A 23,362-nucleotide genomic window follows, 5' to 3' on the forward strand; every position below is an offset into this window, starting at 1 on the left:
AGGATGATTGAGGCGGTGAAAGAGTTTCTGGAGAGAATGTGGCGTGCCAGGTGTATGAGGATGCTGTTCGTTTCTCTTTTTTTCCCCTTCTACAAGAGTTGCCGATCCAAAGGCCTGGCTCAGGAGTGATCCTATGCTACCTGTACCATCAGGATCAAGATCAGATCCATTGGCGCCAAAAGTCAGAGCGGCTAGGAAGGAGCGAATGAGAATGAGTAGACAGTGTAGATAGCTGAGGAAAAAGAGGCATGAAAGCGATGAAGCAGAAAATGAGTATCAGAATGCATGGGCAGCGTATGTGTCAACAGCGGTTGACAAGACGATTGATAATGAATGCTAAAGTGAAGAGTGAAAGGAGTGTGATTCAATTTTTAAGGGAGAAAGGTATGGAAGGTGGCCGTGAATGGTACAAGTTCATGAGAGGTGAGAATATGTCAGGCAGCGTTTGTGTGGAGAGTCTAAAAGTGGATGGTGTAGTTGTAATAAAGAAGGAGGGAATCAGGGAGGCAATCAAAGGGTTCTGGGAAGAACATTCTCTCCAGAAACTCTTTCACCATCTCAATCATCCTTTCATTCGCCTCTCTACACAGTCCCAGCAACAACACCATCCACTCCTTTCCTGTCTTCTCCACTCTTTTATTCCTAACCCAAACTTAATCTAACTTAACCTAACCCAAACTTAACCTAACCTAACCTAATCCAAACTTAATCTAACCTAACCTAACCCAAACTTAACCTAACCTAATCTTACCTAACAGCTTCCTCCCCCTCCCCCCATGATGTGCCAGAGCATCTGCTGTTTGTGCATCGCGGCCAGCAGGAGGTGAAGGAGTTACACTGGCACCCTCAGATCCCCGGCCTGCTGGTGTCCACGGCTCACAGCGGCTTCAATATCTTTAAGACCATCAGCTGCTGAGGTGTGTGGGGGTGAAGGGGTGAGGGGGAGAGAGGGGAGGGGTGTGGGTGTGTGTGTGAGAGGGGTTAGAGAGGGAGGGACAGGAAGGGGGAAGTAGTGAAGAAGGAAGGAAAGAGAGAGTGAAAAATGAAGGTGTGTGTGTTTGTGGGTGTGTGTGTGTGTGTGTGTGTGAGAGAGAGAGAGAGAGAGAGAGAGAGAGAGAGAGAGAGAGAGAGAGAGAGAGAGAGAAGTAATTGTGTATGTGTGTCTGATTCGTGTCTCTGTCAAGGACACTGGTGTGTAATGTAGTGGGTTTTCCTTGTTTCCTCCTTTGAATATTGGTGTAATATTTGGTGTGTTGCAGTCTTTTGGCACTCTTCCCTGTGGTAGTGATGTCACCACCAGACTGTGAATTTTATCAGCCAGTTGTTCTGTGCATTCCTTCAATATCCAGTTTGACACTCCATCTGGACCAGTTGCTTTATTTACATCAAGTTGTTCCTTCATCTTAAGTATTTCCTCATAACTGACTGGGACTGTACTTAGTATATTCCTCACCAACTCATCCCTTCCAGCATCAAAGCCCTTCCACAGTAAATACCGATCTGAAACTACTGTTCCCCGCCTCCGCCACGTCCTGTGCGTCCTCCCAGACTCTTCCTTCAACTTTCAGTCTGGATACACCCTCCTTCTTCTTCATCTTCTAGTAATATGTCTAAAGAACAGTTTGGCTTTATTTGTACGCTTATCTGTTGCATCTCTTTCGTAGTTTGTTCTCTCCGTTCTCGTCGTCTCGACGTACTTGTCTCTGGCGTCGGTGCATTCCTCCCGTCTGCTCTCAGTCTTCCTCCTCCTCCGTCTGTTGCAAGCATTTCACTCACAATTTGTAGCCTCTTTGCATTTTGTATTGAACCATTGTTTACCCTTTCTACATCCTGCTCCTCCTCCGGGCACAGATTTCTCCGCACCGCAGCCGCGCGTCCTCGTCAACTCGTGCAGCTCTTCCCGAACGCCTCCCGCGTCTTGGGAGTCTTTCTGGTCCGCGGCAGCAGAGTGCTTTCTTAATCTTTCCAGGTGGGCTTTAGTATATTTAAATCTTTTCACCTTATAATTTTGATCAATGATTACATGTCCATTATTCAAATGAAATTGCATGAACACCTGATCACTTTTACGTGGAGGGCTATCACAGTGTATAGTTTGAATAATTTCCATGTCCTTGGCAAACACTAAATGAAGTGTTGGTGGTTTATCTCCTCCACTAAATCTGGCATCACAATCAACCCACTGAGTCATCAAGTTCTCCACCGCCCAGTTAACAGTGTGTTACTCCATGAGCTGTCACTTCCACTAGTTGTCAATGTCTCACAATTTAAAATCACCACCAGTGTGTGTGTGTGTGTGTGTGTGTGTGTGTGTGAGACATGAATGAATGTGGAGATTTAAAAAGAAATTATTTGAAAGCACTCATGATATCTCCCAGCCCCCCCTCCTCACCTCCTCTCTCTCTCTCTCTCTCTCTCTCTCTCTCTCTCTCTCTCTCTCTCTGCTAGAACCTTTTAAAATGTCTGTGAACCTAACTTGACCTGACCTGACCCCTCCCTACAACCAAGGCAGAGGAGGAGGTGAAGAAGGCACCGCTGACCCCTGACCTGGAAAGCAAGGTCACCAAGATTAAGGTGTCCAGTGGGTATGTTGTTGTTGTTGTTGTTGGTGGTGGTGGTGTTGTTGTTGTTGTTGTTGTTGTTATTATTGTTGTTGGTGGTGGTGGTGGTGGCGGCATTGTTGTTGTTAAGTTAGGGTCTCTCTCTCTCTCTCTCTCTCTCTCTCTCTCTCTCTCTCTCTCTCTCTCTCTCTCTCTCTCTCTCTCTCTCTCTCTCTCATTTTTATTGTTTTAAACTTTTTGTTTTGTTTCTTTTCATCTTTTTCTTCCTTCCTTCCTTCTTTTCATCTTTTTCTTCCTTCTTTTCTTCTTCATCTTATTATTATGACTATCATTATTATTATTATTATTATTATTATTATTATTATTATTATTATTGTCAAATTTTTATTTCTTTTATTTACTTCTACATTCATAATTTCATACTACTACTACTACTACTACTACTACTACTACTACTACTACTACTACTACTACTACTACTACTACTACTACTACTGCTTGACAGAACCTCCTCCTCATCCTACTACTACTACTGCTGCTACTGCTATTACTACTGCTGCTGCTACTACTACTACTATTATTATACTAGTACTACTACTACTACTGCTTGACATAACTTCCTCCTGCTACTACTACCACCACCACCACCACCACCACCACCACCACCAACACACCACCACCACTCACCCCCTCTCCGTTTCCCCAACAGGAAGCAGCCCACACTACTACTACCATCACCATCACCACCAGGGCAGCCCCGTCCCTGAGCCAAATGTCCCCCTGGCTGGTGGCTAACCCTCCTCCCCCCCACGACCAGGAGGGCCGTGATTGGCCCTCCTGGAGGAAAGGTTTATGGTAGTTTTTTTGAGGTTTTTGACTGGTTGAGAGTATTAGTGTGTGTGTGTGTGTGCAACACACACACACACACACACACACACACACACTTGAGCAACAGACAAACAAACAAACAAACACAAACAAGAACATTCCAGTAAATCATTCATCTCATTATGAAAATAGTGTCATTATTATTATTATTATTATTATTATTATTATTGGTTTTATTGTACTTAAGTAACTTAGCTCATTATTTTTATAGATTTTTTACTGACTGTGTGTGTGTGTGAGAGAGAGAGAGAGAGAGAGAGACTGACTAACCAAATATAAACATTCTTTGCGCACACACACACACACACACACACTAGAAAGGATCCAAAGAGCTGCAGCCAAACTGGTGCCAAGCTTGAGAGATTAAACCTATGAAGAAAGATTAAGGAGACTGAAGCTTGCATCATTACCAGAGAGAAGAGAAAGAGGGGAGCTGATTGCTATATACAGAGCTTTAAAGGGTAGGGATCAAGTTGACAAAGAAGACTTATTTGTGTGGGACTCAACACATACAAGAGCACATGGAGTGAAATTGAGGAAAACACCAAGTAGAAGAGATGTCAAGAAATATGGTTTCCCAAACACAAGCACAGAAATATGGAACAACTTAGATGAAACACTGGTACAAGCAACTAATATTCATGGATTTAAAGTTAAGCTGGATGCTTATAGGTATGGTGACACACACACACACACACACACACACACACTGGATGCTTATAGATATGGTGACAGGACAGCACGAGCACAGCTCTTTTCCTGTAAAACACAACTAGGTAAACACACACACACATCTTTTCCAATTCTTTCTTTATTATTATTTTAAAGAGTCTCTCTCTCTCTCTCTCTCTCTCTCTCTCTCTCTCTCTCTCTCTGCCAAAATGTATGTGCAATATATTGTTTTATCTTTTGTGTATGTGTCTATCTGTCTATGAATTTTTTACTTATTTATTCTTTTCTTCCTTTATTTTTGTGTTCTTTATTACCTTTTATTTTCATTCATGTATTTTTTTTTTACTTATTTTCATTTATCTATTTATTTCCTTCCTCTTTCATTTATTTATTTTTTATCTATTTATTCGTTTTCATTCCTCCTTATTTACTTTTTTCACTTCATTGTTTTTTTTCTTCTCCATTCCTTGTTATTTCCTTCAATTATCAACATTTCATCATTATTATTTGTTGTTTACATGTTTTCTCTCATTCCTCATTGTTTTATTTCTTTTGTTCTTCATTTATACACATTTGGATTATTATTATTATTTTTATTATTATTATTATTTTATTCTGCATTTCCTTGTTCTTGTTTATCTATTTTATTTATATTCACATTTAGGTCATTATTAATTTTTATTCTTTTGCATTTCCTTGTTCTTCCTGTTTATCCATTATATATCAGTTCCTCCATCATTATTCCTTCATTTCTTGTAGATTTATTAATTTTTCCTTTATTTTTCTATATCTTCCCCATTTTCTTTGTATTTTTTTTTTAAGTCCTTCCTCTATTTTGTTCATTTTCTTGCTTCCTTCCCGTGTTCCCACCTGCGGGTTTGTCAGAAGGTACTCGCCAAGGAGAGAACAACAAAACAACAACAATAATAATAATAATAATAATAATAATAATAATAATAATAATAATAATAATAATAATGATATGTAGCAATTTTTATTATTATCTTTTTGGTGGTTATTGTTGTTGTTGTATGTGTGTATGTATGGTTTGAAATGGTTTTATTTGGATTCTCTCTCTCTCTCCATGCATTTGTTATCTTTTTTATTCTCTCTCTTTCTCTCTGTCCTACACACACACACACACACACTGTATCTTGTACAGCGTATATTTTCATAATTGGATGCATTTTATATATAACAGCGAGTTATAGTGGAGTTGTAAGTTACTGGTGGTGTTATTGTTGCTATTCTTCTTCTAAGCCAAATTGTTGATGAAGAAGAAGAGTGATGGGTTTACTTTTCGATAATTTTAATAACAATTTTCCAGTTTATATTTGAAGAAAATGGATGTTGTAATATATTAAAAGAGTGAAGAAATGAAGTGTTTTATTATTATTAATAGTAGTAGTAGTAGTGATGGTAGTAGTAGTAGTAGTACACAAGAACACAAGGGTTGGAGGAGGAAGCCATCAGGCCTACACGTGGCAGTCCCTGTACAAAACACACCTGTCTGTTTCCACCTGTCAGCCCTGTCCAAACACTTGTCTAACAATTCAAAGCTCTATAATGACTCACTCTGCACTAACAACCTGACCACTGAGTCTATTCCAGTCATCCACTGCTGTGTTTGTCATGTGAGGATTAATACTGGCCATTTTGTACACACACACACACACACACACACACACACACACTAAGTACTGTTAACAACCTAACTCAGCATTCTAGCAACAAAAGTTTATTCCAACACTTGAGTACAAAGTAACAAAACACAAACACTAGTCACTCCAAGTCCCTCACACACCACCACCACAACCACAACACCTCATCCCCCACAGGTGTGTTTGGATGTGTCTGGCAACACCACTCTTGCTACACAAACACTGCCACAAACACCACACCTGTACTTCCTTACCACAGTGTGGGTGAGGATGTTTGTCAACATTACATTGCAGGATAAACCTTTTGGCCAGTCACCACACCAGACCCACAAGTCACCACTGGTATTGCCAGCTGGTTTGTGGCAGTAATGTTGTGGCCAGTCACCACACCACACCCACAAGTCACCACTGGTATTGCCAGCTGGTTTGTGGCAGTAATTTTGTGGCCAGTCACCACACCACACCCACAAGTCACCACTGGTATTGCCAGCTGGTTTGTGGCAGTAATGTTGTGGCCAGTCACCACACCACACCCACAAGTCACCACTGGTATTGCCAGCTGGTTTGTGGCAGTAATGTGGCCAGTCACCACACGACACCCACAAGTCACCACTGGTATTGCCAGGGCAAATCTTTTCCCACACTGCAGGCCTGGGAACTTTCTCTCCCTGTTTTCTGCATTTTCTTGTTTCATTGTTTGGTGAGTGCAATGGGCCCCAAGCCTGGGGTCTAAAGTTACACCCTAAGCAGTGTTAGCAGTGTATCTGAGGGCTCTCTTCAGGACAGCAACTGTTCCCTTGACCGCAGCTGTTTGTACCTCGTGGGCACTTGGGGGACCAGGGATTGCCTCAGGGCAGCTCTCCGGGTTTTTCTTCATCAGCCCTGTCGCCGCCACCACCACTGGTGTTATACCGACGTCCGTCAGTGACCACGTTGTTCGTGGGTCATTTCTTAGGTCTTGATATTTTGTAATTTTTTTCCTTTCAGCTCTACTGAGGCCTTAGTCACTGGGGACTGCAACATCTATCATTTTGGCTGTTTTCTCTTCTTTGTTCCAGATAACAATATCAGGTTTTGTTCCCCCACCTTGTGTGTGTGTCTCCCTGCTGGAATGTCCTTGTTGTAGAAGACGGCCACTTTACTATCTCCCAGTGTGGGTGAGGGTGTGTCTGTCAAGACTGCCTTTATGGGTAAGTCTTTTCCCACACTTCAGGCACTGGAACTTTCTCTTCCCAGTGTGGGTGAGGATGTGTCTGTCAAGGGAACCCTTCCTGGTAAATCTTTTCCCACACTCCAGGCACTGGAACTTTCTCTCTCCAGTGTGGGTGAGGATGTGTCTGTCAAGGGAACCCTTCCTGGTAAATCTTTTCCCACACTCCAGGCACTGGAACTTTTTCTCCCCAGTGTGGGTGAGGATGTGTGTGTCAAGATGACCTTTCAGAGTAAATCTTTTCCCACACTCCAGGCACTGGAACTTTTTCTCCCCAGTGTGGGTGAGGATGTGTGTGTCAAGATGACCTTTCAGAGTAAATCTTTTCCCACACTCCAGGCACTGGAACTTTCTCTCCCCAGTGTGGGTGAGGATGTGTTTGTTAAGATCACCTTTATGGATAAATCTTTTCCCACACTCCAGGCACTGGAACTTTCTCTCCCCAGTGTGGGTGAGGGTGTGTTTGTTAAGATCACCTTTATGGATAAATCTTTTCCCACACTCCAGGCACTGGAACTTTCTCTCCCCAGTGTGGGTGAGGATGTGTGTGTCAAGATGACCTTTCCGAGTAAATCTTTTCCCACACTCCAGGCACTGGAACTTTCTCTCCCCAGTGTGGGTGAGAATGTGTCTGTCAAGGGAACCCTTCCTGGTAAATCTTTTCCCACACTCCAGGCACTGGAACTTTCTCTCCCCAGTGTGGGTGAGAATGTGTCTGTCAAGGGAATCCTTCATGGTAAATCTTTTCCCACACTCCAGGCACTGGAACTTTCTCTCCCCAGTGTGGGTGAGAATGTGTCTGTCAAGGGAACCCTTCCTGGTAAATCTTTTCCCACACTCCAGGGACTGGAAGATTCTCTCCCCAGTGTGGGTGAGGATGTGTGAGGCAAGATGACTCTTCTGGGCAAATGTCTTCCTGCAGTGGTCACACTTGTGGTTTTTTATTTTTATTTTTTTATGTAGGAAGGACACTGGCCAAGGGCAACAAAAATCCAATAAAAAATATGCCCACTGAAATGCCAGTCCCATAAAAGGGTCAAAGCAGTGGTCAAAAATTGATGAATAAGTGTCTTGAAACCTCCCTCTTGAAGGAATTCAAGTCATAGGAAGGTGGAAATACAGAAGCAGGCAGGGAGTTCCAGAGTTTACCAGAGAAAGGGATGAATGATTGAGAATACTGGTTAACTCTTGTGTTAGAGAGGTGGACAGAATAGGGGTGAGAGAAAGAAGAAAGTCTTGTGCAGCAAGGCCGCGGGAGGAGGGGAGGCATGCAGTTAGCAAGATCAGAAGAGCAGTTAACATGAAAATAGCAGTAGAAGACAGCTAGATATGCAACATTGTGGCGGTGAGAGAGAGGCTGAAGACCGTCAGTTAGAGGAGAGGAGTTGATTAGACGAAAAGCTTTTGATTCCACCCTGTCTAGAAGAGCAGTATGAGTGGAACCCCCCCAGACATGTGAAGCATACTCCATACATGGACGGAAAAGGCCCCTGTACAGAGTTAGCAGGAGGAGAGGAGGCATGCAGTTAGCAAGATCAGAAGAGCAGTTAGCATGAAAATAGCGGTAGAAGACAGCTAGATATGCAACACTGCGGCAGTGAGAGAGAGGCTGAAGAAAGTCACTGAGAGGAGAGGAGTTGATGAGACGAAAAGCTTTTGATTCCACCCTGTCTAGAAGAGCAACTGCTCCCATCTGTTCATACTGCTGCTACTGCTGCTGCCTGGCATCACATCCTCCATTGCAACACTGTTCTTGGTAGTGGTCAGTTCTGCAGGAACACTGGGGCTGCACCGAGGATGCACAGAGGGAGTCCCGCCACTGGATGCCAATCTGGCACCTGTAACAGAGGAGGCTGTCACTACACAGGGAGTGAGGGGCTACCTGCCTCAGCCTCAGCCTAACACAGACTCCACAGACAAGATACACCTGGCACCTATAACAGAGGAGGCCATCACCACACAGGCAGAGAGGGGCTTCCTGCCTCAGTCTCAGCCTAACACACAGCCTCCACAGAGTAGGGCCACCACACAAAAGGAAAGGCCAACTAAACTTTTACCTGTTAGTAAAACTTCTACATGATGAAGCCAAGCTGGTCTCCATTCAAGTAAGGCTTTTGTTGGATGGAAAAGTTTTGAGGTACCAGAAACAGAAGTATCGGAAACAACATGGACATCTTGTGAACCTCTGGGAAGAATTCAGTAATGGCCAGCATTCTGCCAAGAACTTACAAAGGGCTGTCTCACATCATATTGCAGTTAATCCATAATTTTTTACTTTTGATTGCATGTATTTTAGAACTTTCTTTTCTTTTTGCTTAGTTTTACTTTTTAACTATTCATATTAGTTTTTTTTTATTTTTATTTGACTGCTTTTATACCATCTTTTTGTTGTATTTTACGTTGTATTTTGCTCATTCAGTTTCTGCCACGCTCTTATCATGGAAAAAAGTGATGATAGCAATTTCAACATGGGCCGAGATGGTATCTTATGGGCCGAATTGGTATTCTAACGGGCCGAGTTGCCGAAGGGCCGAGTTGCCGATGGGCCGAGATGCCGATGGGCCGAGTTTGCCTAGGACCACAACAAATGACTCTGATCGGGCCACCACAGCCATGCAAAGAGCAAGCCAATCAGTTTTCGTTGCCGGCCACTGACCTGAGGGGCTCTGGGGCAGAATGGACGGGAGGACTTGCCGGCCACATACCTGAGGGGCTCTGGGGTAGAATGGACAGGAGGACATGCCGGCCAATAACCTGATGGACTCTGGGGCAGAATGGATGGGAGGGCTTGCTGGTCGGGTCTTTTTGTCTCTCACCACTGATGTCCTGCTGGAAAACAAACAAATAAATAAAACAATGATAAACAAACAAATAACAAAAATAAAACAAAAAGGCAAAAAACATTAACTGATGTCCTGCATTGCTGCCACGATTGTGACAGCAAAATTTTGTCAAAAAAAACCTAACCTAAACTTAACCTGTCTTAACATAATATAAGCAAGCCTAACTTACTAACCTAACTAACCCTAACCAAACCTAACAAAATAACCAAACCTACCTTAACACAACTAACACCAAACAACCAGCACTAGTGTGGACATGGGATTCCAGGCTGGCTAGGCCTTGTCCGGAAGGTCTGTATTGCCAGTTGTGTATTTTCCTTGCACTGTTAACAGGTCAGGCAAGGAATCTACTCTCTCTCTCTCTCTAGACCTGCCAGACGCGGCCTAGCCAGCCGGGGACCTCACATCAACTGTAGTGCCACACAGCCTAACCTAACCCAGCGCAGCAGTGCACAAGATGTCTGCCTATTATTCCCCAGGCAACACTTCACCTGGCAGGTGGCCGCCACGCCTTGGGAATAAAAGAAATCAACAAACAAACAAACAAACCACAAGAGTGACGGTGACCACCACCTCAGTCACTCGCCTCCCGACATTGACTTGTTCCCCGCCCACCATTACCTGCACGCCCTGAGGTGAGGCCAGGGAGGTGCCGCCAGTCCGCCAGGGGGTAGGGCCAACTCAGCCCTTTTCCATCTCGGCCCATTATGAAAAGGCAACTCGGACCATCTTGTGGACCAACTCGGACCATTCTCATTTTCTGAAATACCAAGTCGGACCACCATGTTTGCCGACTCGGACCATCATAAACTGTGGGCAGTGTTGCCAACCTCTACAGACGTCTCCGCCCTACACACTTACTGAAATTACCCTACATTTGCCTCATTACCATACGACTCAGGATGAAAAAACAAATTGTCATAATACTGGCACAGCCGTAATTATTGACGATTTGATATTTAACTACACTTAAGAGCTCTACCCCATAATGAAGCCAAGAATGTCCCCAACCAAATTAGGTAAAAAAATTCCACTGTAAACTACATGTAAGCAATACACGAGCTAATTATCTCTTTAATCACGAATCAGTAACCGCTTCATTTGAGCGTGGGAAAAAAAATCTCCAGGCTGCACGTGGCTTCACGTATGAACGTGTATTATCACTACATTTGTTAGATTCAAACCATCATAAACTATCGCACAGAGGGGAGCAGGTCATTTCGGCCGTGAGCACTCTAGGCCGAGAGTCGTTTAGGCCGTGATCCCTTTACGCCGAGTCGTTTAGGCCGCGACTCTGTAGGCCGTGGGTCGTTTAGGCCGTAATAATGAGATCCTTTTTATAGTTTTTATAGTGCAGTCGATGCTGGAGGACTACTGTGGAGGCAAGAAGTGTGACGTGATTGCATGCTAATGAGTCTTGTTGATACTCTTGATAATGTATCGAGAGATCGATACCTCCATAAAATAAAGATAATAAATGGAAGAGACCTATATACAGTGGAAGAGACCTATATGCAGTGGAAACTATGTTCTGTAGCGTACTTACACACATATTAATCGTTTTTAGAGGTACTGCAGGAAGTGCACGAAACCCAGCCATTGAAAATACCTGGTTTCACAGCTGCCATTAATCAGCTCAAGATACACCATTATCACATTTCCTGTTCTGCCACCTCTCACACCTGTGTCGCACAGCAAACCTTGCCGTGTCCGTACAAGTGCAATTACAATTACGAAACACTGTCTCAATTACTTAATTCAAAATATTACTAAATTCAAAACATATAATTTCGAAAGTCTCAAAACACTGTCTTACTTACTTAGTTGATGTGTTGAAGTCAAATTCTGCATATTCGTTATTCCCTCACACCTCATCGCTCAGGATGCCTACCAAATTTCCTCGTGTTGTTTGCTCTCGACGTGTACGATTCAACCAGCATGCTTTGCAGTGTGACCATGCTTTGCAGTAAGACCATTGTCAAGAATGGCAGCGCAGGGTTTGCAACACTGAGTTTAAGGATCACGGCCTAAATGACTCTCGACCTAAAGGGATCACGGCCTAAATGACTCTCGGCCTAAAGGGATCACGGCCTAACCAACTTGAACTCGAACAGAGAAGAGTGCTTCACACACTTGTTAGATTCAAACCATCATAAACTATCGTACAGAGAAGAGTGCTTCACACATTTGTGATTCTTGGTTCACTCACACGATGTCCAGGCCAGATATCACTTGTACACGGCAGAAGGCAGTCCGATCATGGACAAGTGTTTGGTGTGCAAAGACGTGGTGCGTCCTCGACAGGTGAGACTACAGGATTTAATTGTTAATTGAATTTATTGTAACTATATGTTGAACAGTTTTCTGTAATACTGATTATATCTAGTGTACACTAAAATATCGACATGAACCTCGGAATATGATTTTTTACAGGAGGCATTGTTGTGTGATGGATGTAAATCGTGGCAACACAGAACCTGTAAGACTGGGATTTCAAGGGAGGACTATAGAAGAGCTGTAAGGGAGGGTCTTGACGTGAATTGGAGCTGCACAACTTGCTCTTCTGTACAAGACATCGCTGTACATGACTGCCCTGAGGATCATCTACCTACTCCGACCCAGGCGTTAGTGGATGATATAAATTCTGAAACTTATCTAGACGAAAGACACCTTGGACAATGACACTTTGGACTGCTCTGAGGCTCATCCACCTATTATAACGTATGAAAAAATATGTGCATCTTCACAAAGGGGCAAGCAGAAACTTGTGGACAGTCTAGGATTTTCATACACATTTAAAAGAAAAACAAATGTTGGTGTTCATTGTCGCTGTGCAGTGCGTGATAAAAAGGTTACCTGTAACATGATAGTAAAGGAAGTGAACGGAGTGTTTATCAGAGGAGCCAATGAACATTCACACCCACCGGAAGCATGCCCTTTGACTACAAGCATGGTGTCAAAGTTAATTAAAGACAAAGCAATGGATGATGTATTTCGCCCAGCTTTAGAAATCGTGGAGGAAGTGCTTCTTGAACACGTTGATCCAACAAAGCCTACTGCTTCGCTACCTGCACCGGTGAATCTAGCTCACCAAGCAAAGAGGAAGCGGCGAGCTAACAGACCTGCTTAGTCCAGTGACCTAACTTTTTGTATTAGTGAGGAGCACATTCCACCTAACGTTCTTAAATCAGATATAAGTATAGTGGACAGACGCCACCTATTATTTGCAACACAAGAACAGCTTCAGTTACTTGCTAAAGCAAGAAACTGGTATGTTGATGGAACTTTTAAAGTAGTGAGGTGACCTTTTACCCAGCTTTTTAGTATTCACGCATTTATGAAGTGCGATGGTAACGTAAAACAAACGCCTCTGTTGTTTGTGTTAATGTCGGGTAAGAGATGTAAAGATTATAGGATAATTTTTAGTAAACTCAAAGAAATTTTAGATGGACAATTAAAAGTAAAAGAAGTTATCCTTGATTTTGAACAAAGTATTTGGCGTGCTATTCCAGAAGTTTTCCCACATGTAGTTATGGGTGGTTGTGCATTTCACTGGGGACAAGCAGTTTGGAGGAAGGCGCAAGTTCTTGGCCTCCAGTCTGCTTACACACATGATAGCAAAACCTACAAATTTGTAAGACAACTGCTTTCTCTGCTGTATGTACCTGATGATCACATAGAAGGACTTTTTATAAGATTCTATAGGAAAGCAGCTGGGTCACAACCACTCTTAGATCTTTTAGAGTACATAAACAGTACATGGATTACATCAGAAATGTGGCCTCCCAAAGTTTGGTGTGTATTTGATCGAAGTGTAAGAACTAACAATGACGTTGAAGGATGGCATTACAGACTTAATATTAAAGCACATAAAGGCCAACTGAACTTCTATACTTTAATAACCCTGCTACACACAGAGGCTAGACTTGTAATGCCTCATGTAAAGTTTATAAATGATGGAAAGGTGTTGCGTCACCAAAAAAATAAATATACAAAACAAAATGGACGACTAGTCATGCTTTGGGAGGAATTTTCTCTGGGCACTAAAACAGCAAAAAGCTTACAGAAAGTTGCCTCTCATCATATTGCTGTGAATATGTAATGACTTGATTTTTCATGAAATACTCTAGTTTTATTTTTTTAAATTGACTTTTGCATGTTTTTAGACTACAATTTTAATTGTATTTTACTGACTTTTGCATGCTGCCTCTCATCATATTGCTGTGAATATGTAATGACTTGATTTTTCATGAAATACTTGAGTTTTATTTTTAAACTGACATGCATGTTTTTTGAGCATAATTTTAATTGTATTTTACTGACTTTTGCATGTTTTTAGAGCATAATTTTAATTGTATTTTATCGTGAAATAAAAGTCAATTTTAAGCTGCTGAATTATCATTTAACTTTTAAACATGGTCCAAGTTGGTGGTCCGAGTTGGCATGTAGTGGTCCGAGTTGGTTATCGTGGTCTGAGTTAGCATAGACCAGGGCCGAGTTGGTGATGGTCCGAGTTGGGGGTGAAGCCCGCCAGGTGGCCACAGGTGACCCAGGCCAGCTCAAACACAGGCGCAATCTGCTGCCCACTCGGTGGGCCCTGACCACTGACCACAGCACCACGCGGACGCCGCCTCTGTTCCCTCCACCAGACACAGAGTAGACAGGTGACCAGGTGGCCACAGATGACCCAGGCCAGCTCAAACACAGGCGCAATCTGCTGCACACTCGGCGTGCCCTGACCACTGACCACAGCACCACGCGGACGCCGCCTCTGTTCCCTCCACCAGTGACGATAAACAGGGACTTTTGGCGCCAGTGATCTTGATCTTGATAATGTCGCTACAGGTGGCTCAGGATCACTCCCGGGCATTGATGTATATTATAGCTCCATGCTCCTCAGCCATGCCTTTGGATCGGCAACTCGTAGAGAAAAAAAAAAAAAAAAAAAAAAAAAACAAGCAGAAATTAATTGTCCCTGCATCTGACACGCCACATTCTCTCTAGAAACTCCTCCACAGCCTCAATCATCCTTTCATTGGTTTCTCCAAACAGTTCCAGCAGCACCACCATTCATTCCCTTTCTGTCTTCTCCACTCTTTCATTCATATTATGCCCTAACTCAGTCAGAATCACTTGCATCATCCAGCACCACAAACACAAAAAAGGGAGGCAGTGGCCTGTGGTCAGGGTGTTACTGTGCTGATAAACCACCACAGTGGCCAGGGTGTCAGCTAGTGGTGTGCTGCTAAACCACCACAGTGGCCAGGCTGTCAGCTAGTGGTGTGCTGCTAAACCACCACAGTGGCCAGGCTGTCAGCTAGTGGTGTGCTGCTAAACCACCACAGTGGCCAGGCTGTCAGTTAGTGGTGTGCTGCTAAACCACCACAGTGGCCAGGCTGTCAGCTAGTGGTGTGCTGCTAAACCACCACAGTGGCCAGGCTGTCAGTTAGTGGTGTGCTGCTAAACCACCACAGTAGCCAGGCTGTCAGCTAGTGGTGTGGTGCAAAACCACCACAGTGGCCAGGCTGTCAGCTAGTGGTGTGCTGCTAAACCACCACAGTGGCCAGGCTGTCAGTTAGTGGTGTGCTGCTAAACCACCACAGTGGCCAGACTGTCAGTTAGTGGTGTGCTGCTAAACCACCACAGTGGCCAGGCTGTCAGTTAGTGGTGTGCTGCTAAACCACCACAGTGGCCAGGTGGTCAGCTAGTGGTGTGCTGCTAAAGACATGCAGGGGTGAAAAATGCAACAAACTGGTGTCCGCAGACCAGACCAGGTCGTGGTCTGGCCTGGTCTCAGGTGTCGGCTAACAATGCCCACTCTGTCACCTGTGCCCTGTGCTAGTACTTCTTACTTAACTCATTATTTTTGTCACCAGGCACTGCACCACTCCTGTCACTGCCTCACCAAGAATCCAGCACAACACGCAAAGCTTTACAAACATTTCCCTTCAAAGAACTTTTGTGGAGAGAGAGAGAGAGAGAGAGAGAGAGAGAGAGAGAGAATAAATAAAATAAAAATAAATAAATATATAAATAAAGTAAAAAAAAAAAAAAATGCCTCTTTGCAAAGAGTAAGCCAATCAGTTTTTGTTGGTGGTAACTTGTGACAAAGAAGCAAGTGTTGACAGTAGTGGTGCAGCTCTCTGAGCAGCCAGTCACTGACCTGAGGGGCTCTGGAGCAGAATGGGCGGGAGGACTTGCTGGCCACTGACCTGAGGGTCTCTGGGGCAGAATGGATGGGGAATTTGCTGGTTGGGTCTTGCTCTCTCACCACTGCTGTCCTGCTGGAAAACAAACAAATAAAAGAATGACAAACAAATAAAATAACAAAAATAAAACAAAAAAAGAAAAAAACTGTTGTCATGCATTTCTGCCACAATTGACAGCGAAATTTTGTCAAAAAAAGAACCTAACCTAACCTAAACTTAACCTGACTTACCATAACATAGGCAAGCCTAACTTACTAACCTAACTAACCCTAACCAAACCTAACAAAATAACCAAACCTACCTTGACAACTAACACCAAAGAGCTGGCACTAGTGTGGACGTGGGGTCCCCGGCTGGCTAGGCCGAATCCGGTAGGTCAGAGTTCCCAGTTGTGTATTTTCTGTGCAGTGTTACCAGATCAGACGAGGATACTACTACTCTCTCTCGACCTGACGGAGGCGGCCTAGCCTAGCCGGGGACCGCACGTCGACACTAGTGCCACGCAACCTAACAACCTAGCGCAGCAGTGTATTCCCCAGGGAACACTTCACCAGGCAGGCAGCACCAGCAGACAGCCAGACGGCACCACCATGCCTTGGGGATAAAAGAAATCAACAAACAAACAAACAATCCACAACAAGAATGACGGTGACCACCACCTCAGTCACTCGCTCCTGACATTGACTTGTTCCCCGCCCACCATTACCTGCACGCCCTCAGGTGAGGCCAGGGAGGCACCGCCACTCCGCCAGGTGGCTACAGGTGACCCAGGCCAGCTCAAACACAGGCGCAATCTGCCGCAAACTCGGCGGGCCCTGACCACTGACCACAGCACCACGGGGACGCCGCCTCTGTTCCCTCCACCAGACACAGAGTAGACAGGTGACCAGGTGGCCACAGGTGACCCAGGCCAGCTCAAACATAGGCGCAATCTGCCGCACACTCGGCGGGCCGTGACCACTGACCACAGCACCACGCGGACGCCGCCTCTGATCCCTCCACCAGTGACCATAAACAGGGACTTTTGGCGCCAGTGATCTTGATCTTGATAATGTCACTACAGGACCGGGCTCGGGATCACTCCCGGGCATTGATGTATATTATAGCTCCATGCTCCTCAGCCATGCCTTTGGATCGGCAACTCGTAGAAAAAAAAAAACATAAAAAACAAACAGAAATTAATTGTCCCTGCATCTGACACGCCACATTCTCTCTAGAAACTCCTCCACAGCCTCAATCATCCTTTCATTGGTTTCTCCAGACAGTCTCAGCAGCACCACCATTCACTCCCTTTCTGTCTTCTCCACTCTTTCATTCATATTACGCCCTAACTCAGTCAGAATCACTTGCATCATCCAGCACCACAAACACCGTCCCATCCTCTCCCGTGTCACACATCTGGCACACTTTGCTGCGGGACTCAGACCATCTGTAATTCCTTGCATTCACATCCATACACTGTGGCCTCGCTGGGAAGAGATCACCATCCAGGCTTCCCTCATACCACCTTTCATACATCGGGGCCTCTTTCTCCTTGTACCATTCCACGGAGCTCTTTCCTTCCATCTTGTTCTTCCATTAATTCAGTCCCACACATTTCACTTCTGTCTACAGTACCTCGGTGCACTCAGTGCCATCCTTGCTACTCTATTCTGCCCCACTTCTAACTTATCAATTTCACTTTTGTTCCAAGCAATCACACTCATACCATACATTATACTCGGCACAGCCACACTCTTCCACACTTCCCTCACCATGTTACACTTACTCGCTCATCCTTCCTGCGCTTACCAGTCGACCTCCTCTTTCCATTCTTTGCCTTTTCACACCCGTTCGGACTCACCCACATTCCTAAACACTTGTATACTTGTGCCTGTTTCAACTATCAATCACATCTTCCACTCCATTCTTGTATATCTCGTAAGGTACCTCGTCTGGTTCTGCTGCCTTCCCATTTCTTCTGTCTTTCCAGACATTTCTCCACCGCCTCCCTGCTGATTCTGTCATTCATCTCATCTGGGCCATCCCTCCACCGTTGAAAATACACACTCAATCCTTCACTGAACGGAAAGACTAATATATATTTTAAGCCATACAATTAACGTCTTATATTTAGGTATTAAGAATTAAGTATAATTTAAAGAAATATTAGAAGTGTAGTAATGGTTCCAAAAATAATTTCATGGGGTGGCCTCTGGCAATCTTATTACATACCGACTGAAAACGCTTGTGAATTAATATCGTATGCGTAAAAAAATAATAAATAATAATAATAATAAATCTCTTCAGGTGCAGAATATTTTACTAGAAAACACGATTCCTCATTTTATAAATACTGACGTTGGCTGGTTTGGAGTTCGAGAATAACAACACCTCCTCATTCAAACAATAAGCTATTGAAAGCCATTTAACCCTTTAATGAAGACGCGAAAAAATAATGAATAAATGAAAGGAGGAAGAAAAAAGAAAAGGGAAGAAGCAGAAGGAACTGTAGAAAGGAGAAACGAACAATAAAGGAGAGAAGACGAAGGAAATGTATAAAGGAAGGGAGAAGGAAGAATAAAGTAGTGTAGGAAGAAGGGAAGGAATAAACGAGGAGAAATGTTTAAAATTATCATAAACATTTATAAAAAAAAGAAAGAATTAAGTCCATCATCCTCTTTTTCACCACTATTCTGTCCACCTCCCTAATGCAAAACTTCACCAGTATTCTCAATCTTTCACCACTATTCTGTCCACTCCCTAATGCGAGTTAACCAGTATTCTCAATCTTTCACCACTATTCTGTCCACCTCCCTAATGCAAGAATTAATCAGTATTTTCAATCTTTCACCACTATTCTGTCCACTCACTAATGCAAGAATTAACCAGTATTTTCAATCTTTCACCACTATTCTGTCCACTCCCTAATGCAAGAGTTAACCAGTATTCTCAATCTTTCACCACTATTCTGTTCATCTCCGTAATGCAAGAGTTAATCAGTATTCTCAATCTTTCACCACTATTCTGTCCACCTCCCTAATGCAAGAAATTAACCAGTATTTTCAATCTTTCACCACTATTCTGTCCACTCCCTAATGCAAGAGTTAACCAGTATTCTCAATCTTTCACCATTATTCTGTCCACCTCCCTAATGCAAGAATTAACCAGTATTTTCAATCTTTCACCACTATTCTGTCCACTCCCTAATGCAAGAGTTAACCAGTATTCTCAATCTTTCACCATTATTCTGTCCACCTCCCTAATGCAAGTATTAACCAGTATTCTCAGTCTTTTGTGTTGGTATTCACACTATTCAGGAGTGCTGGCAGAAGCACCTGCTGGAGCTTCCACCTCCCACAACACTCCGCCACTAGAGCACCCCTCCTGACCTGCAGGATGCTCCGGGCTTGGTTGGATTTTGTCATCTAACACAACCACTGGACTGCAGACTAATTATGTATTTTGCATTGCAGAGGACTGGCATAGGGTGATGCTCAGTGATGATCATCATTCCAGTGTGGCGCCAACCAAATTCATTAGCTTCCTCGTCCATCAAACATCAGCCCCTTAGACACCTGCTACAATACAAAATACAAAATACTGAATACAAGTAGTCTCCTAATCTAGCCCTTTCATACCTATTTGCTCTGTGCCACTTGTGTCTGCTTTTTTTTCTGCAGTTACTATAGAAAGAAGGAGGAAGGAACAATAAAAGAGGGAAGACAAAGGAAATGTAGAAAGAAGGAGGAAGAAAGGATATGATAGGATAAGAAAAAAATCTAAAATTTTCATAAGCATTTATATGAAAGAAAGAGTTTATAAGAATTAACCCCATACTACCTCACCCCAGCATCCTACCCTGTCTCGCCTCACCCCATCACCCCAATATAATGTTCAGACGTGGCTTCAGAATAAGAGGTGTCTCATAGTGGCTATTTAAGGGAAAGTTGTCAAATAGTAAAACCTCAATTTTGAAAGGAGCAGAAAATACTCAACCTAACATATCAAATTGATTTCATTCAAGTAATAACAAATAACAAAGAAATTCATTTGTTATTTTCATCATTATCATAACATATTTAGTATTATACTTAGTTTTATTTTTGCTTATATTTTCTTGTGTTTTATTTGTATTTTAAGCCTATTCACCATCTACGTATTAGTTCTACTGGTGGAAAAAGTAAAATTTTGGCATTTCAAAGGGAGTGACAGCCTGACTACTGAGTCTATTCCAGTCACCCACCACTCTGTCTGGGAACCAATTCCAATTCCCGTCTCTGTTAAAACTAACTTTATCAAGCTTGGGGGCAGATCCAGCCAACACTTTGTGAGGCTTTCATTAAACTTTAGATACTCCTTGCTGCTCCTCTTTGCTCAGAGGTTGTCAGTACAATTTGGTAAGACTTTTTCACTCCCACCACTATTCTGTCCACCTCCCTAATGCAAGAATTAACCAGTATTCTCAATCTTTTACCACTATTCTGTCCATCCCTATTACAAGAGTTAACCAGTATTCTCAATCATTCACCACTATTCTGTCCACCTCCCTAATGCAAGAGTTAACCAGTATTCTCAATCTTTCACTACTATTCTGTCCACCTCCCTAATGTGAGAGTTAACCAGTATTATCAGTCTTTCACCACTATTCTGTCCACTTCCCCAATGCAATTCTCTATCTTTCACTACTATTCTGTCCACCTCCCTAATGCAAAAGTTAACCAGTATTCTCAATCTTCCACCACTATTCTGTCCCCCTCTCCAATGCAAGAGTTAACCAATATTCTCAGTCTTTCATCCCCTTCACTGGCACACTCTTGAACTCCCCTGCTTGTTGCTGTGTTTTCCCCTGCCTTTGACTTGAACTCTTTCAGGAGGGAGGCTTCAACACTCTTATCCAGCTTTGCATAGCAAGAGATGCAATATTAAGTATACTCTCTCTCCACATTTGTCTTACCTCTCACACCTTCCTCTCTCCCTCTCCCTCTCCCCTGCACTCTCACTCCCTCTGCCTGTTGTGGTGAAAAGTGATGAAGGCAGCAGACCATCACAACACTAAGGCCATTGACCAAAGACCACCAGTTTTCTTTGCCTCCCAGGATCATTAACCTGTCAACCCTTTCACAGCAACAGTCAACAATTGTCAGCACTTAAAGCAATGTGTGAAATCTCTGCATTATTCACAGGAAAGAAAGGATGAACTGGAAGAGATGCTGCACTTACTAGCCTGTGTAATGTTGAGGGCTGACCAGCAGGCCTACACATGGCAGTCCCTGTACAAAACATGCCTGTTCATGTACTGATCTAGAAGTAGTAGTAGTAGTAGCAGTAGCAGTAGCAGTAGCAGTAGTAGTAGTAGTAGTAATATACAAGAACACAAGGGTTGGTGCAGGAAGCCATCAGGCCTACACGTGGCAGTCCCTGTACAAAACACACCTGTCTGTTTCCACCTGTCATCCCTGTCCAAACACTTGTCTAATATTTCAAAGCTCTGAAATTATTCACTCTGCACTTGGGGGACCAGGGATTGCCTCAGGGCAGCTCTCCGGGTTCTTCTTCATCAGCCCTGTCGCCACTACCACCACTGGTGTTATACCGACGTCCGTCAGTGACCACGTTGTTCATGGGTCATTTCTTAGGTCTTGATATTTTGTAATTTTTTTCCTTTCAGCTCTACTGAGGCCACAGTCACTGGGGACTGCAACATCTATCATTTTGGCTGTTTTCTCTTCTTTGTTCCAGATAACAATATCAGGTTTTGTTGCCCCACCTTGTGTGTGTGTCTCCCTGCTGGAATGTCCTTGTTGTAGAAGATGGTGACTCTGTTGTTTGAGACAACTGGTGCTGGTTCATGTTCCCAGATGTTTTTCTTTGCCTCTATGTCTAGTTCTCTGCACATTTTCCAGTTCAGGTATCTGCAGACTTTGTTGTGGCGGATCGTGTAATGACTGTCTGCCAAGAGAGTCTGGCAGCCTGAGACCAGATGGGTCACTTCTTTGACTGCTGCATGGCAGAATCTGCATCTGTCATTCTGTGAGATCCCTGCCATTTTTCTGAAGCCATTGGGTGGAAGGCCTTAATCTTGTATCCTTACTATAATTCTCTCCATCAAAACCCAGCTCCCCATTCTTGAGCCACTATAGTGACCCTTCTTTATTTATCTAATCTTCTTCCAGCTCTTCCTGGAATTTCCTGGCTCTTCGGTGTTGCTTTTGTCTCTCAGATCTGAGATTCTGTTCTCTTTTGCTATTTTCTCTTGAGTTCTCCTTGCTAATTTGGTTGCTGGTGTTATTTGATCACCTCCTTTTTTGCCAAGAGGTCTCCTCCAAAGTTTTCTACCAGTTTTGTAATGGATGTGTGTTGGGACAGGTCCTCACTGTGGTGGTGTGCTGCCTTTTTCATGGTGTCCTCCTCAGAGCTCCCCAGGTACTGCCCCATACTTAAAATGAATGCCCTATATGCCTGGTTGATCTCCATCAGGCCCAGTCCTCCTTCTCTCCAGGGTAGGTACATCCTGTCCATGCACTGGTACCTTTAAGTGACTTTGTGTAGGGTGAGCATCTTCCTGGTCTTGATATCTAACTTGTCTGGCTCTCCTTGTGGCCAGTCCACTATTCCAGCCCCACAAGTCACCACTGGTATTGCCAGCTGGTTTATGGCAGTGATCTTGTTTTTTGGTGTTAGTTCTGACCTGCAGATCTTTTTCAGGTGGTTAAGGTATTCTTTGTTGATCCTCTCTCTCACTTTTTGTGTTCTAGAGTGGCATTGTTTTCTATTCCCAAATATTTGTATGTGGAGTTTACAGCAAGGTGTTCAGTGCAGTCCTGTTCACCAATGTACATGTTTTCTGCTGCTACCTTCTTGCCAGCCCTGATGGTGCATTTGGAGCATTTATCCAGATCAAACTCCATACTATGTCCCTGGAGAACTGATGTACTGCTCTGACGAGTTCACTGAGTTTTTGGTCTGATTCTGCATAGATCTTCAGGTCATCCATGAAGATGACCTGAAGATGAGCCTAGCTGTTTTTTTGGCCTCTGCTTTTGTTTAAATTATAGCCAATGTCATATTTCTTCAATATTTTACTAAGTGGTTCTACAGTGATGCAGAACAAGAGTGGTGGGAGGCTGTCTCCCTGGAATATTCCTGTCTGTATTTTCACAAGTGGGATTACTGTTTGTCCCCCTGTGTGGCTCAGGGTGATGGTATTTTTCCACCTGGTCTTTTGGACCTTGCGGAGGTCCAGGCACCGCATTATCCATGAGTGGAGCACACTGTCAAATGCCTTTTTTTGCAGTTGATCCATGCCATGCCTAGGTTTCTCCTTCTCTTCTTGCAG

General features: G+C 43.6%; 1 protein-coding gene across 16 annotated transcripts; it reads right to left on the reverse strand.

Annotated features, from left to right (window-relative positions):
- Nucleotides 1-5,846: 5,846 nt before the first annotated feature.
- On the reverse strand, nucleotides 5,847-18,228 carry LOC135096168 (gastrula zinc finger protein XlCGF57.1-like). 16 transcript variants are annotated; one of them, XM_063997496.1, is made up of 4 exons: nucleotides 17,974-18,228; nucleotides 15,999-16,119; nucleotides 9,698-9,818; nucleotides 5,847-8,830 (listed from the first exon to the last, which is right to left on the reverse strand). In XM_063997496.1, exon 4 carries the CDS (start codon nucleotides 8,019-8,021, stop codon nucleotides 6,924-6,926), a length of 1,098 nt encoding a protein of 365 aa, XP_063853566.1. In that variant the 5' UTR covers nucleotides 8,022-8,830; nucleotides 9,698-9,818; nucleotides 15,999-16,119; nucleotides 17,974-18,228; the 3' UTR covers nucleotides 5,847-6,923. The 16 variants fall into 16 exon arrangements, with proteins under 16 accessions (XP_063853566.1, XP_063853570.1, XP_063853572.1 ...); XM_063997500.1 differs by lacking the exon at nucleotides 17,974-18,228 and adding an exon at nucleotides 16,751-17,967 and having other exon boundaries at nucleotides 16,048-16,116; XM_063997502.1 differs by lacking the exon at nucleotides 17,974-18,228 and adding an exon at nucleotides 16,751-17,967 and having other exon boundaries at nucleotides 9,698-9,821; nucleotides 16,048-16,116.
- Between the last annotated feature and the right edge of the window lie 5,134 nt (nucleotides 18,229-23,362).

Source organism: Scylla paramamosain, unplaced genomic scaffold (assembly GCF_035594125.1).
Source record: "Scylla paramamosain isolate STU-SP2022 unplaced genomic scaffold, ASM3559412v1 Contig3, whole genome shotgun sequence".
In the NCBI taxonomy this organism is placed as follows: Eukaryota; Metazoa; Arthropoda; class Malacostraca; order Decapoda; family Portunidae; genus Scylla; species Scylla paramamosain.